Consider the following 16,211-nt stretch of genomic DNA (forward strand, 5'->3'; position numbering starts at 1 on the left):
TTTGGATAATCTGAAATACCTTGGGGCATTTTTCTCTAAAGTTGCTATGTGATCACACATTGTTGCTGTCACGTGTCCTCTGACTACTTTAACACCTGAAATTATCCTGTCTGGAGAACTTCAAAGCTCCAGGACTATTTCCAAGTAAGATTTATTGACTTCAGGAGAGAAAGAGGATTGGAGGAATAAGCTGGCAAAAGCATGTTTCTGTGGTGAAACCAGAGGAAGTTCTGTTTGTGTTAATAATTGCACTAAACTCTGCTGAAGAAAAACAAACAGACATTTAAATCACAAAACAGGCCACGATTTGCATCCTTTAAGCCGCTAGTAAGTACTGTGAAAAGTCATGTGGTGATAGCAGCAGCCTGCTACAAGCACAGCACCTCTGATAGCTAAGGGCCTCCCAGAGATTGCCTGACTCTCGCAGTTAAATTTATTGTGATTTAGCAATGCAGTAACTGATTGTGGGGGAAAGGAGAGGATTGTTCACCAGACATTAAAGTAAAAATGTCCAAACAAACTTGAAATTATTATTTATTTCATTAGCCTTCATCCATAAAGGACCATTGGCATCTCTCTCCACTAGAGAGAGAGACAATTGGTTTTATGTAGCTTGAGGGGACCATTGCACAGGGGTGGAATAAGATGACGAGGGAGGCTTCCTTGAAACAGCTTGATTATGTACTGAATCCACACTGTTGACATTATTCTGCATCACATGCTGGACAAGTGAAGCAACCAACCCCTTGCTAATTTATATATATATTTAAAATTAACACTCAAGAGATTTATTATTTACAGTGTTAAAGATATTCAGATTGGATCACTGGTTTGGTCATTAATTTTACTTGATTGTTGTAATTAGCATTTTGTAGTGCCCTAGGGCGAGGGAAGGGAAAATTAGCAAGGGATCCTGGCCCTGAATCTCTGTAGGTAAATGAGTATGTCTGAACTGGTATATTCTAGGCAAAATTGGAATATCCCAAGTGTCACTGCATGAGATGGACACATGTAAAATGGTCACTTGGATTGAAGTCCAGAGAGTTTTGGATACCTGTACATTTAAACACACAGAGAGAAAATCGTGTTTGGAGTGGACATGGTGGCTGCAGAAGTTTTTATAGCTATGTGAAAAGCATAAAGGCCAGAATTGGAGGGACACAGAATTCCAAGAGAGTTGTGGGCTGGAGTAATTTATAGAAATTGGGAAATTGAAAATTTTAAAATGGAGATAACACTTCAATAAAGTAAAAAAATACTATTTCAATGGCACCTTATGTGAAAACATCTGAAAACTCTAGAGAATACATAGATTTTTGGAATGCAGCAATGGGCAAACACATCAAGCTTCTAGCACTAACAATATTCTATAGACAATAATGATACAATTACAAATTATTTTATTTTCAGGTGATGTTAGTTGAATATGGATAGTCGAATATTCAATGGAATAACCATAGAATCTTACTGTACAGTATGAGGCCATTCACCCATTATATCTATGTCGTACTTTCCGAATAGTCCTGCTGATTTTTCCCTTTCAAATCAAATTCCCTTCTGAAATTTAAGACCATAAAACTCAGGAGCAGAAGTCTGCTTTGCCATACAATGAGATCATGGCAGATTTAATAACCCTCAAGTCCACTTTCCTGTCTTATCCCCATGACTCTTGATTAAAAATCTATATATCTCCATCTTCAATATCCTTAATGACCCAGCCACTACAGTCCACTGTGATAAATAATTCTTCAGATTCACAACACTCTGAGAGAAAAAAATCTTCCTGATCTCTGTGCCAGATGGGCAATCCCTTATTCTGAGATGATGCGTTCTGGTCCTAGACTCTCCCACAAGGGCAAATAACCTCTCCGCAATCACCCTGTCACAAGCCCTTATGATTCCAAATATTTCAATAAGGTCTACTCTCATTCTTCGAAACTCTAAGCACTACAAGCCCAATCTACTCAACCTTTCTTCATAAGAAAATCCCTCCAAACCTGGGGGTCAACCTCTTAAAACTTCTCTGGATGGCCTCCAATGTTAATCCATCTTTCCTTAGATAACGAGCCCAAAACTGTTCACAGTATTTCATGTTTAGATTTAGCAAGACTTCCCCATTTTTGCACTCCACTCCCTTTGAAATAAAGACGAACAGTACATTTGGCTTCCCTACTATCTTCTGAACCTGGATGTTAGCTTTTCGTGATGCATGCAGAACAAACCCTAAATCTCTATGTGCTGCAGCTCCTTGCACCCATTTAAATAATATTCAGGTCTTCTATTCTTCCTGCCAAAGTGTTTAACCTCACATTTTACCACAATATATTCCATTTGCCAAGTTTTTGACAAGGGAAAGCAGCCCCAGCCTGTTCAGCCTCCGGCTAACAGCTTAAACCCTCCAACCCTGGCAACATCCTTGTAAACCTTTTCTGAACCCTTTCAAGTTTCACAACATCCTTCCTAGAGCAGGGAGACCAGAATTGCATGCAATATTCCAAAAGTGGCCTAACCAATATCCTATACAGCCGCAACATGACCTCCCCACTCCTATACTTGATGCACTGACCAATAAAGGCAAGCATACCAAATACCTTCTTCGCTATCCTGTCGACCTGGGACTCCACCTTTAAGGAACTAAAGCTGCACTCCAAGATGTCTTTGTTCAGCAACACTCCCCAGGACCTGACCATTAGGTCTATAAGTCCTGCTCTGGTTTGCTTTTCCAAAATGCAGCACCTCACATTTATCTAAATTAAACTCCATTTGCCACTCCTTGGCCCATTGACCCATCTGATCAAGATCCCATTGTAATCTGAGGTAACCTTCTTCGCTGTCCGCTACACTTCCAATTTTGGTGTCAGGGCAGGTGACTGAGGTATCAGTGGGGGAGCACTTTGGGGCCAGGGACCATAATTCTATTAGATTTAAAATAGTGATGGAAAAGGATAGACCAGATCCAAAAGTTGAAGTTCTAAATTGGAGAAAGGCCAATTTGGGCAAAAAGGGGACATGAGATAGCTTTGGCAAATATAATTAAGGAGAATCCAAAGTGTTCTTACAAATGCTTTAAGGACAGAAGATTAACTAGGGAGAGAATAGGGCCCCTCAAAGATCAGCAAGGCGGCCTTTGTGTGGAGTCGCAGAAAATGGAGGAGATACTAAATGAGTATTTTGCGTCAGTTTTTACTGTGGAAAAGGATATGGAAGACATAGACTGTAGGGAAATAGATGGTGACATCTTGCAAAATGTCCATATTACAGAGGAAAAAGTGCTAGATGTCATGAAACGGGCAAAGGTGGATAAATCCCCAGGACCTGATCAGGTGTACCCAAGAATTCTGTGGGAAGCTGGAGAAGTGATTGCTGGGCCTCTTGCTGAGATATTTGTATCATCGATAGTCACAGGTGAGGTGCCGGAAGACTGGAGGTTGGCTAACGTGTTTAAGAAGGGTGGTAAGGACAAACCAGGGAACTATAGACTGGTAAGCCTGACCTCGGTAGTGGGCAAGTTGTTGGAGGGAATCCTGAGGGACAGGATGTACATGTATTTGGAAGGGCAAGGACTGATTAGGGATAGTCAACATGGCTTTGTGTGTGGGAAATGATGTCTTACAAACTTGATTGAGTTTTTTGAAGAAATAACAAAGAAGATTGATGGGGGCAGAGCAGTAGATGTGATCTATATGGACTTCAGTAAGGCGTTCGACAAAGTTCCCCATGGGAGACTGATTAGCAAGGTTAGATCTCATGGAATACAGGGAGAACTAGCCATTTGGATACAGAACTGGCTCAAAGTTGGAAGGTGGTGGTGGAGGGTTGTTTTTCAGACTGGAGGCCTGTGACCAGTGGAGTGCCACAAGGATCGGTGCTGGGTCCTCTACATTTTGTTATTTACGTAAATGATTTGGATGCGAGCATAAGAGGTACAGTTGGTAAGTTTGCAGATGACACCAAAATTGGAGGTGTGGTGGACAGCGAAGAGGGTTATCTCAGATTACAACAGGATCTTGACCAGATGGGCCAAGGGGCTGAGAAGTGACAGATAGAGTTTAATTCAGATAAATTAAACTCTATCTGTTGCATTTTGGAAATGCAAATCTTAGCAGGACTTATTACACTGAATGGTAAGGTCCTGAGGAGTGTTGCTGAACAAAGAGACCTTGGAGTTCACGTTCATAGCTCCTTGAAAGTGGAGTTGCAGGTAGATAGGATAGTGAAGAAGGCGTTTGGTATACTTTCTTTTATTGGTCAGAGTATTGAGTACAGGAGTTGGGAGGTCATATTGCGGCTGTACAGGACATTGGTTAGGCCACTGTTGGAATATTGTATGCAATTCTGGTCTCCTTCCTATCGGAAAGATGTTGTGAAACTTGAAAGGGTTCAGAAAAGATTTACAAAGATGTTGCCAGGGTTGGAGGATTTGGTGGAGGCTGGTACAATTGCAACATTTAAGAGGCATTTGGATGGGTATATGAATAGGAAGTGTTTGGAGGGATATGGGCCGGGTGCTGGCAGGTGGGACTAGATTGGGTTTGGATATCTGGTTGGCATGGACGTGTTGGACCGAAGGGTCTGTTTCCATGGTGTACATCTCTATGACTCTATGATTCTATAATTTGCTTCCACGACCCTTTTAGACAGCATACTCTATACCTTAACCACTCATTTTGAAAATTCATTGACCCTAATTCTTTTGGCAATAATCTCGAATCTGTACACTTTACTTTTTAATTGTCCTGCTGGTGACCAATTTATATACCATTCCTGAGGAAGGGCTTATGCCCGAAACGTCGATTCTCCTGTTCTTTGGATGCTGCCTGACCTGTTGCGCTTTTCCAGCAACACATTTTCAGCTCTGATCTCCAGCATCTGCAATCCTCACTTACTACTTTATATAGCCTAACTTTTCAGACTCTGAATGCTTCCCATAACTTTCTCTATTCTAAGAAGAACAATTCAAGCTTCTCTTGTCTCAACAATTGACCAAGGTCCCTCCTCCTTGATCCTTGTCAAGAGAATTATAAAATGGCTACTGGACAGAAGGAGGCCATTTGGCCCACCATATCCTGTCAATTAATGGGCAAAGGGTCCACTTTCGGATTAAGGACTGGAGTTCCCAGCCTTAACCTGACACTACAGGGTGTGTGCTGCATGCTGGGATATGAATCTCACTCCTGAAGTCTCACTAAACGATACAACTAGACTAAAAGGTAACAATATTCTTCAAAATATCTCTCTAACCTGCAATGATGCAGCAATTTATCCATTTTATAGGAAATTTAAACTTATTTCTTCAAGAAATACAACATGAGTATTGCAAACCTCTTCCAAGTCATGTTAAAACACATTCATATTTGAAACAAAGCCAACAGTGTATGCACTACTAATTATTTTGATATAGTACAGAACTAGGAAAACCATAAAAGATCTAGATTTAACTCACTTGATGCAGTGGCAGAGAACCTGTCATTGACAGTAGCAGCCGTGAAGTACTCAAGTAAAAATCTGCTAAACTCCTGATTCTGGGTTAATAATTATCCCCTCAAGACTAATTACTAAACTTAGCGATCACAGACTAAGCCCCACTCTCTGCAACTGGATCCTCAGTTTCCTGACCCACAGGCCGCAATCAGTGAAGATTGGGGACAATATTTCATCCTCACTAACACTCAACACTGAGCCCCCCAGGCTTGCGTACTCAGCCCCCTACTGTACTCATTGTATACCCATGACTGCATCAGCAAATACCAAACTAATGCCATTTACAATTTTGCTGATGACACCACCATAGTCGGTCGAATCTCAGATGGTGACAAGACAGACTACAGACGGGAGGTGAAAGACCTGGTGCACTGAGAACAACTAGCTCTCAAGCTGGCAAAACCAAGGAACTCATTATTGACTGTCAGTGGGATGTTACTCATGTCCCCCCCTACACATTAACAGTGGAAACTATCAAGCTCCTGGTAATGGTCATCCACAACAAGTTTCTTGGATTCTTCAGGTGGACACACTGGTCACAAAGGCCCAACAACGTCTCTTCTTCCTCAGGCAGCTGAGGAAATTTGGCATGATGGTGTATACCCTTGCCAACTTTTATAGGTGCGCCATCGAGAGCGTTCTGTCTGGATGTATCACTACCTGGTATGGCAACTGTACCTTTCAAGATCGGAGACGGTTACAGAGAGTGGTGCGCTTGGCCTGGACAATCACAAAGGCCAACCACCCATCTACAGAACCAATCTACCAAGCCCGCTGTCAAGGAAAGGCCGCCAGAATTCTCAAGGATCCATCCCATCCTGGCAATGTTTTTCTTCAACCTCTACCATCGGGGAGAAGGTACAGAAGCCTGAACACATGCACCAGCCAGTTTCGTAACAGTTTCTACCCTACTGTTGTTAGAATACTGAATGGATTTACAAACTCTTAACATTCGCCTGTACCTGTGTTTTTGTTTTTGCTGCTGTTTACCTATTATTTACTTAGCTGTGCTACTTAACTCTGTGATCTGCCTGCATTGCTCGCAAGATAAAGCTTTTCACTGTGTCTCAGTACACGTGACAATAAATTCAATTCAATTCATCCAGGACAATCTGCTAGAAGGATGAATGTCAGTAATAAACAAAGTTCAGTATGACTCGTCATGAACCTCCCTATAGTCAGGATTCAAATTCTGCCATGACAGCTGATGGACCTACCAGCTTACAGCATAAAGCTAATATCTGAGGGATTTTGTGGTACAGTGGTAGTGCCCATACCGCTTGGCTTGGAGGCCTAGCTTTTGTCCACCTGCTCCAGCAGTTTATAATAAAAGTTCTAAAGATTAGAAAATATTTAAGTCTGTTATTTTGGAGACATAGATATCTGAGTATTGAGATCTGTGCACGCTCCAATTGAAACTGCACTGGTTTTTGTGAAGCGTAAAGTGTTTTATTTTAGAACAATGAAAGTGTTTGTTGCTACAAATCTCGCTTCTGGTGACAGTGTTGAAAGCAAATGACTGAAGCAGGGTGAAGCAGACCATGACATGTACATGCTCTTGTCAAAGATACCTCCAAGTCTTGCTCAGTACCAGTGTGAAGCTTCAAATTAAGTGTACAAAACTAGCCTGAGAGGGCTCTTGTGGGGTAGTGGTAATGTCCCTACCTTTGAGCTAGGAGAACTAGCTCCCACCCACTCAAGATAGAGGTGTGTTACAACATCCTTGACTGAGGCTGACTACAAAATTTCTAATCATGGTATCAGTCACTAGTGACCACCATAACTACTTCACCAAACAGCCCCTTAATACCAGCCTTTCTGTTTTGGCCACCTGCCCTCCCGGCTTCTGGGTCTAATCTTGTTTCACAACACACCGGTGGAAAAAAAAAGCCTTGGGACCGCTTCTTCACGCTTAAGACGCCAGATAAACATAAGTCGTTAGGCAGCGGGAATTAAAAGAAAAAAGCCGCGGTGGTATCCCCCCCCCCCAACCAGGTTATCAAAAATGAAAAGCACCCTTCCTAGCGACTTCAATCGGCACTGTGTCGGCGAACCGTAGAATTTATTCTCTGCGGCCATAGTTCTCGGAATGAGCAGCGCTTGCGCCTTGGTAATGGTTGCATTGCATTGAGAGGGACGGGACTCCCTCCCCTAAAATATGGGGAAACAATGTATCGGAGAGGAGATGCTCCGGGTTACTTTGTTGTAACTAGTTTTCAAGAGCACATCGGGACGGGCTGGGAAGTATGAAGGAGATGGTTGGAGGTTGCTGCGTGTGTTCTGACGAGAGGGGATGGGCTGAGAATCCTTTGGTCTACTGTGACGGGCATGGTTGCAATGTTGCTGTTCATCAAGGTAAAGGGGAGAGAGAGAGGGGAGGAAGGCATTTTTTTTTTAGAAAGAGCTTAAGCCTTTGCAAGAGGATGTGGTTCATTTCAAGCCTTCCATTTCACACCTTGAAATGTAACGTGATCTTTTCTCACCAACCTTGCAAATTGCCAATAATAACGTTTAACATTTCTTTTTAAATCGAGAAGTTGAAACATTAATCCGTCTTTTTCCTTGTGGTCATAAGAGTCCAGCTGTCAGTCACGTAGACTTCAGTATTTATTTTAAAAAATGTTTTGGCAGCACATTTGTGAATGTATCTTTTCGGGTGTTTTAAGTTGTGTCATATCTTTTTTTGTCAAAATGTGTAAATCTAACTTTGTTTCCTCTCTCTCCGGCGTTTGATGTACTTTTCAGCACGCTACATTGACCTGTGTGTGATTATTAATCCGTTAGAAAGGACTATCAAGCAGGGTGGGGAAGAGAAATTCGGATTTTTGGGGGTGTGTGGGTGCCTTGATCACCTACACATGTTAATTTCACCTGTCAATCATGTATGTCTTGTATAGTTAGTTGTTGGTAACGTTAGCAACTACTGGTGTTTCTGTTTATACAATCAGCCAAAAGCCTTAACTCCAGCTGATCTCCTGGTGGCCTGCCAGTTAAATGCACCACTTAATATGGTATTAAACTGCATGTGCTGGAAAAGTCCAGCCTCAATCCTCTAGATTGGGTGAGCCAAGGTGGCATTGAGGTGTCCAGTGCTCCTGGGGTTAACAAAGGTGATATCAACTGTTAAAACCAGCAACTCACATCTGTGTAAGTGACCTTTTAGTTACCAGAAAGTAATGAGACAAACAGTTGGCAGCAAGCCAAAGCAGATGATACTGGAATAGGTAACCAAAAACTAGGTCAAAGAGTCGGATTATAGGCCAATTCACTGTCTAGGCAGTGTCTACGCAGAATTGTGACCATTTGGTAACACTATTACTGGTACAGGTGGATTCTCCCCAACTCTTGTTGGGATGTTATCGTGCGCACACTGGGAATGTCAATTCTGAAATTTCCCAACTATGCAGACAAGAATCAGCTGGTGCTCACTGAAGACACCTAATATTCTACTTTACTTAAAGTGTAAAAACAATCTGTCAATCTGGAACTCTATCAGGTTTTTAATCTGTGACAATAAAGCATATTCTGTTTTGGATTATTAAAACAAAAGTGCAGGTGGTTTTGGCATTGGATAAAAAATTTATGTTATCATGCGGTTTACATTTAACATTTATGTATACACACAGGGAAGGTTAAAGAGGTCATGACCAAAGTTACCAGAGCTAGGGAGGGGTGCTATAAATAAATCTACCCCATTATCTGCAGGAGAAGGAAAGGAGTGAAGCAGATAAAAGTGTAGGATGGTGCTGTTGTGATCCATGAATGCTGTTTGTGTATTTATAACTGTTTATCCCCCCGTTTCTATTTACAGCTTGTTATGGAATCGTTCAGGTCCCAACTGGTCCCTGGTTCTGCAGGAAGTGTGAATCTCAGGAGCGAGCTGCTAGAGTGGTGTGTATTTATTAGATTGCCTCAGAATTCTGCTAGATGTAGCTTTACATTGAACCTTGAAAGCAGAGGGTATGTCTTCATATTGTAAAACCTGTAATGGTTTGAACATATAACCTTTGCTGTATATAACTTATGAGGTTGGAACTTTGTCGCAGATACCGCTTACCCTCACCGACAACACTGTTGGTAAGAGTATTGTCATGGTTCAACACTAAGTGAAAAGTGCCAGGAACATCCTAGGTTTGATCTATGGTTTTTCTGCTTAGGGGAGAGTTGGTCTCAGGGAGTCTTGGGTTGAGGAGAAGATAAATTTGATGATAAAACCATAAGCTTAAAAGAAATGGAACAGGAGTAAGACATTTGACCCCACAAGCCTGCTTTATCATTCAATAAGGTCATGGCTGATCCAAAGTTCCTCACATCCACTTTTCTGTCCTTTCCCCATGACCCTTGATACCCCAAGGAATCTATCTATTTCAGCTTTAAATATACACAAGAACTCTGCCCCCACAGCTCTCTGCGGCAAGGATTTCCAAAGATTCTCAACACTCTGAGAAAGCCCTCATCTCAAACCTAAATTGGCACCCCTTTATTCTGAGACTATGCCCTCTGGTCCTAGACTCTTCCATGAGGGAAACATCCTCTCAGTAGTTACCCTGTCAACCTCTTCAGAATCTCATGTGTTTCTATGAGATCACCTCTCATTCTTCTAAACTCCAGCTAGTAGAGTTTCAGCTTTTGCTCATAAGAAAGTCCAGGGGTCATCATTCCTGCTGACTGACTATTGGCCATGCTAGAAGTTCATATGTAGAATCATTGATACATTACAGAAGGAGGCCAGCTGGCTGCTCATGTCTGTGTCAACTCTTTGAAAGCTATCCAATTCATCTTGTTTTCCTGCTCCTTTCCTGAAAAAAAGTCCCCCTTCAAGTAGTTATCTAACTTGCTTTTGAATGTTATTATTGAATCTGCTTCCACCACCCTTTTAGGCAGTGCATTCCATATGATTATAATTCCCTGTTTTAAAATGAATTATTTTCATTCTTCTCTAGCTCATTTGCCAATTAAATCTGTCTCTCTCTGGTTACAATGCTTTTACCACATGGAAGCAGTTTCTTCGAAGGCCCACCATGATTTTGAACACCTCCATTAATGCTTTGCTTCACCTCTCTGCTCTAAGGCAATAATCTAAATTTGTCACTTTTCTGTGATAGATTTGGTTCAGCTATGGGATCTACTGGTGCAGGGCTACAGGAAAAGGTCGGGAGAGTGGGGATAGCTAAAGTGCTTGGCAAGAATTGACATAGATGTGACAGAGGTAAAAACAATGACTGCAGATGCTGAAAACCAGATTCTGGATCAGTGGTGCTGGAAGAGCACAGCAATTCAGGAGCTCCTCGGATGCTGCCTGAATTGCTGTGCTCTTCCAGCACCACTGATCCAGAATCCATAGATGTGACAGGTTGAGTGGTCTCTTTCTATGCTGTAGACACTCTATGATTCATCTCTTTTTCCATCACCATTTCTGATTGATGAAGCTTACTGACTCTCACTGTGTAGACTTCACCTTTAGAGCACTCAGTGTGCAGTGCTGGAGAATTGCCAGTACTTGGTTAGTGAGTCACTGAGAAAACTGGGAGTACATGGGTATTTTATATCCTTTTCCATACATTTTGCTGTGATATCTGCAGGTATTACTCATTCCTGTGGTGACTATAATTGTGCACGCATGCACTGTTGCATAACCTTCCCTACATCTTTCTTGGACACCGGTATAGAGACAGAATTTCAGTTCGAAGCTGAGAATTAGACGGAATCTCTTCAGTCAAAGCAAACTGCCAGTTGGTTTCAAGAGGGTTGTCAGCTTTTATAGTCCAGAGGTTTAAGGGGTTAAAAACTGTCAGGGAAATCAAAAGGATACTTTGTAATTTTACCAGTTCTCAAAGCCAGTATGGTTCGCATCCCGCTGAAATTTTGCCTGGCATTTTGAAATAGAGAATGATAGAGTAATTGGTGACACCATTGACACAAAACAGGGATGGATGCAGCTATGATACTTCTCCTCTGCTTACTCTCGGACACTGTTCCTAAGGCACTTCCTAGCCATCACTTACAGGGACCATTATCTTACAGTCTGGGAGCAACCTGTGTGGTTCAGTACATTACAGTTTATTTCCTGATGGCAGAACAGTAAGAGACACAATACAAATACTATTGTTACACAGGAAGCCGTGCCCATGAGGAACTGATCAACATTATCTTAGATCCTGTGGTTTTGTGCTTTGTAGTTTAAAGGAAGTTGTATTTTTTTCATTCATCAAAGTGAGGGATATCAGACCTGAAGAAAATGTAACGTTTTCCACCTGCCCAGTAACATTGCCTTAGGCTAATTTTAGCAGAAGGGCAATTATGGAGCCAAATTGATGCTCCATCCCGTACAGTAGAGTTTCTCTTTTGCAAGAGTGTGAAAAAGATAGAGAGAGACCTTCCATTAATTTAGCCAATACTCTTCTGGCCATTTCCTAACTGACACCAAGTTCTTTTTACCAGTCTCCATGTTGTCATGAACCTACATTGGCTCCCAGTCAGAATAACTGCATTTAAAGTTCTCACCCCTTGTACATCAAATTGAAATTGAGTTCTGATTGTATATCTGTTTGGAGTATTTCAAGTCTCTTGCTATCTGCCAGATGAATCATTAGCCTTTCTATAGAGGGTGGTGTTGCCAGATGAAAACCTTGAACTCTCACAAGGTGTAGTTCCCACAGTTGATGACAGTCTTTTGCTATTGTGTTCGAGTGGTCATGCTTTTAGCATTGCATTATTCTCACCAGTGGATGTTGGCAGAAATCCCTGCAATAGGTGAATGGACAGGGTACTATTGTGCCTGGTCCTGATCCTGTCATCCAAAGAAAGAACAGTTTCTGTGCTGACTTTGCATAAGTGATGTCTTAAATGTCTCAAGGTTTCATTTTGTTCATTCAAGAATATTGTAAAACTGCCCAAATGTATGTGTTAGAATATTGCTGGAAACTATTCCATTTCATAGAAACAGGACAAGGCCATTCTGCCCCTCGAGCCTCCTCTACCTTTTAATACAATCATAGTTAATTGAACGCTTCAATGCCTGTTACACACACTATCTCCATGAATAATCAAACATCTAACAATAACTACTTCAATCATGCTCAATGACTGAGCTACCAGTCTTCTGGGTAGAGAAATTGTCAATGATTCACCAGCCTCTGACTAAAACAACTTCTACTCATTTTGGTTCTAAATGGAACCTCCCTTATTTTTAAATTGTGTCCCCTAGTTTTAGCTTTCCTAACCAGGGGAAACATCTTATCTGCATTTACCCTTTCTATCCCTTTAAGCTTTTTGCAAGTTTCAATGAGATCACCCCTTGTTCTTAGAAACTTTAGAGAATACAGGTCCAGTTTGCCAAATATCTCTTCTTAGCTCAGTCCCACCATCCTGGGAACAAATCTGGAAAACATTTAAATTTAGCTATTCATAGCAAATAGGATAAAATCTCTTCTCTGTACTATTCCTGTCTCCTTCCCCTGGCAAGAATGCACTTTACTGAGTGGCCATTTCTGAATAATGGGCAGGAGTTGAAACCCTCTTTGATTTTTCTCCACCTCTTCAAGTTAGGATAACCTGCAGTGTTTATTGGGTGTTGCTCGCAATCTGGTGCCAAATGCTGGCTAACAATTGGCCAACCTGAGGTATTCTTGTTTGTTTTTGTAGTGCAGTTCAAGTTCAGTTGGGAGCTGCACTTCTCAATTGAGGCAATGGGAATAGTTTAGCTAACTTTAGTGTGATCCAGGAATTAGGTGCACTTGTCAGGAATAGACTTGCCAGAACTTTGTACACCGGGTCTGCACGTGTATAATGTGGGCCTGTGCGCACACCTGTGAGTTTATGTAATTTGGAATTGTGTGCACAGGTAATATGGTTCTGAATGTGCACACTTGTATGTTCTGTGGGTCTGAGCATGTATGTATGTGTATGTAACATAGGCCTGTGTGCAGGCACGTGTGTATGTAATGTGGGCCTGCACATGTGTATGTTTGAAAAGTGAGTCTATGCGTGTGTCTAATGTGGATCTGTGCATGCACACGTGTGTGTGTGTATGTGTTTGCAATATAGGTCTGTGTGCAATAATTGTTTGCATCTTTGTGTAATTTGCTTATCAACTGCATCACTGACCAGCTATTTCCCAAGTGGGGCCAACTGCTTCACAGGAAGGTCAGAATGCCCTAACTCATTGAAAGGTTCTGTACCTGAACAAGATTGTTGGCAAAAGCAGAGAAGCTATGTTAAATGTCTATCAACTCTTGGTTAGACCTCACTCAAATAAAGATATAGAGGGACTGGAGAAGCTGCAAAGAAGGTTGACAAGGATGCTTACAGAATGGAGTAGTTTGAACTTTCAGGGAGATGGCATAACTTTGCTACTATTCTGTGGAAAAGACAAGCTGATGAGTAACCATTTAAAGATTTTCAACATTTTGAGCAGCTTTAAGAGAAAATGTTTACACGTCTGGTTGAGTCCAAAACTAGGGATTATCAATAAAAGATAATCACCAACAATTCCATAAAGAATTAAGGGGAATTTTTTTTAAAACAAAGAGAGTGATTAGAACATAGTGTATACAGTCACAAAACTTGAAGCAAATAGTAGTATAGATGTCCTTAAGGGGAAATTCAGTAAGTTTGTGATGGAGAAAGGAATTGAAGGAGATGGGATGGATGAGCGTAAAGTGGAAGGAGGTTTGTAAAGAGTGTATGGGAACACCAGTACCTTCAAGTTCCCCCCTCATGTTGTTCATCATGTTGAGTTAAACATATATTGCACCATTGGCACTGGACCAGAGTTCTTAAACACCTTAACTACCAGTACTATAGGACCACCATCATGACGTGGACTGCAGGAATTCAAGAAGGTGGTTCACCGTTACCCCCAAGGGCATTTAGTAGTTGGTAATAAAATGCTGATTTCCATGACCAGCTACATCCACATCTTATGAATCAGTTTTTAAAAAATTGGTTGGGGTTGGAATGGGCTGTTTCTGTGCTGTAAATTCCAAATGTCTTGATGCTGAACTTTGTTATTTTCCTTATCCTGAAAACTGAAGATTCTAGATGTGTGTGGCAGCCAAATTGGCAATTGATCATAAGTTAAGATCATCAGCTTGTTCCAGTATGGGTTCCATGAACTCCTGACACCCTGTCAGTGGAAATATTGATCAGCTGTTGTCTGGGCTGCACAATGATCCTTTCCGGGACTGGACAGATTGTAGCTCCTGCAACTGTAAATCAGAAAGCAAGAATTGAACTGAAAATCTGGGATTATATTGTCTAATACAATCGCCTGGCATGATTATAATGCTATGCTGTGAATTTGTTGGTAAAGGGATGCCATCCGAATTAAAGGCTGCTGCCTGTGTGACTCGTGTTGATATCTTTCCCAGTATGAAATGGAGTCAAACAGACAAAGAAATTCTGGATTTTCCGGAGGGCGGTGCTGAGTTGGAGGTTTGGGTCTGGGATAATGTTGGGGGAGGGGAAATGAGGAAGCCTCCATCTCGGCACTTCCCTCCAGACCTGTCCATCACTGCCCCCTCTGACTTATCACCTTCTCCCTCACCTTCATCCACCTATCGCTTTCCCAGCTACCTCTTTCCAACCCCCCCATCCCACTCCCCTCCCATTTATCTCTCAGTCCCGACCCACAAGCCTCATTCTTGATGAAGGGCTTATGCCCGAAACGTTGGTTCTCCTGTTCCTCAGATGCTGCTTGACCTGCTGTGCTTTTCCAGCGCCACCCTGAACCTGAGGGGCACCAGTATCCTTGGGGGGAGGTTTGCTAGTGCTCTTGGGGGGGGTTTAAACTAACTCTGCAGGGGCATGGGAACCCAGATTGTAGCTTCAGGGTGCAGGGCCTGGAGTGTAGGGAGGTTAGGAACATGGCATCAATTTCAAAGGAGGGTGCCTGTAAACTGGAAAGTGGCTTGAAGTGTGTATACTTCAATGCAAGAAGTATACGAAATAAGGTAGGTGAACTTGCAGCGTGGGTTGGTACCTGGGACTTCGATGTTGTGGCTATTACGGAGACATGGCTAGAACAGGGACAGGATTGGCATTTGCAGGTTCCAGGATTTAAATGTTTGAGTAGGGGCAGAGGGGGGGGTAAAAGAGGGGGAGGTGTGGCATTGCTTGTCAAAGATAATATTACAGTGGTGGAAAGGACGATGGATGAGGACTTGCCATCTGAGGTAGTTTGGGCTGAGGTTAGGAATAGGAAAGGTGAGCTCACCCTGTTAGGAGTTTTTTACAGGCCTCCTAATAGTCCTAGAATCATTGAAGAAAGGATTGGGAAGGTGATACAGGAGATGAGTGACAGTAATAGGGTGGTTGTTATGGGGGACTTTAACTTTCCTGATATTGATTGGGAAAGCTATAGCTCAAGTTCGTTAGATGGGTCAGTGTTTGTTCAATGTGTGCAGGAGAGTTTCCTGACACAATATGTAGACAGGCCAACAAGAGGTGACGCCATACTGGATTTGGTTCTGGGTAACGAACCAGGCCAGGTGTTAGACTTGGAAGTAGGTGAGCACTTTGTTGATAGCGATCACAATTCTGTTATGTTTACTTTAGTGATAGAAAGGGATAGGTGTATACCACTGGGCAAGAGTTACAGCTAGGGGGAAGGCAATTACGATGCGATTAGGCAAGATTTAGGAAGCATATGATGGGAAGGAAACTGCAGGGGATGGGCACATTAGAAATGTGGAGCTTATTCAAGGAAAAGTTCCTGAGTGTCCTAGATA

General features: G+C 42.1%; 1 protein-coding gene across 5 annotated transcripts in view; it reads left to right on the forward strand.

Annotated features, from left to right (window-relative positions):
- Positions 1-7,544: 7,544 nt before the first annotated feature.
- LOC122539772 (protein AF-10-like) overlaps positions 7,545-16,211 on the forward strand; it is a 184,601-nt gene continuing 175,934 nt past the window's right edge. For 3 of the 5 annotated variants that reach the window (XM_043674817.1, XM_043674821.1, XM_043674820.1), the window contains exons 1-2: positions 7,547-7,836; positions 9,293-9,372. In XM_043674817.1, coding sequence (XP_043530752.1) covers positions 7,728-7,836; positions 9,293-9,372 — 189 coding nt within the window. In that variant the 5' untranslated portion in view covers positions 7,547-7,727. Of the gene's footprint in view, positions 7,837-7,889; positions 7,945-9,292; positions 9,373-16,211 lie in introns of those variants that run through there. The other 2 variants (XM_043674818.1, XM_043674819.1) reach the window with 2 other exon arrangements.

The sequence above is a fragment of the Chiloscyllium plagiosum genome, chromosome 33 (assembly GCF_004010195.1).
Source record: "Chiloscyllium plagiosum isolate BGI_BamShark_2017 chromosome 33, ASM401019v2, whole genome shotgun sequence".
NCBI classification, from domain to species: Eukaryota; Metazoa; Chordata; class Chondrichthyes; order Orectolobiformes; family Hemiscylliidae; genus Chiloscyllium; species Chiloscyllium plagiosum.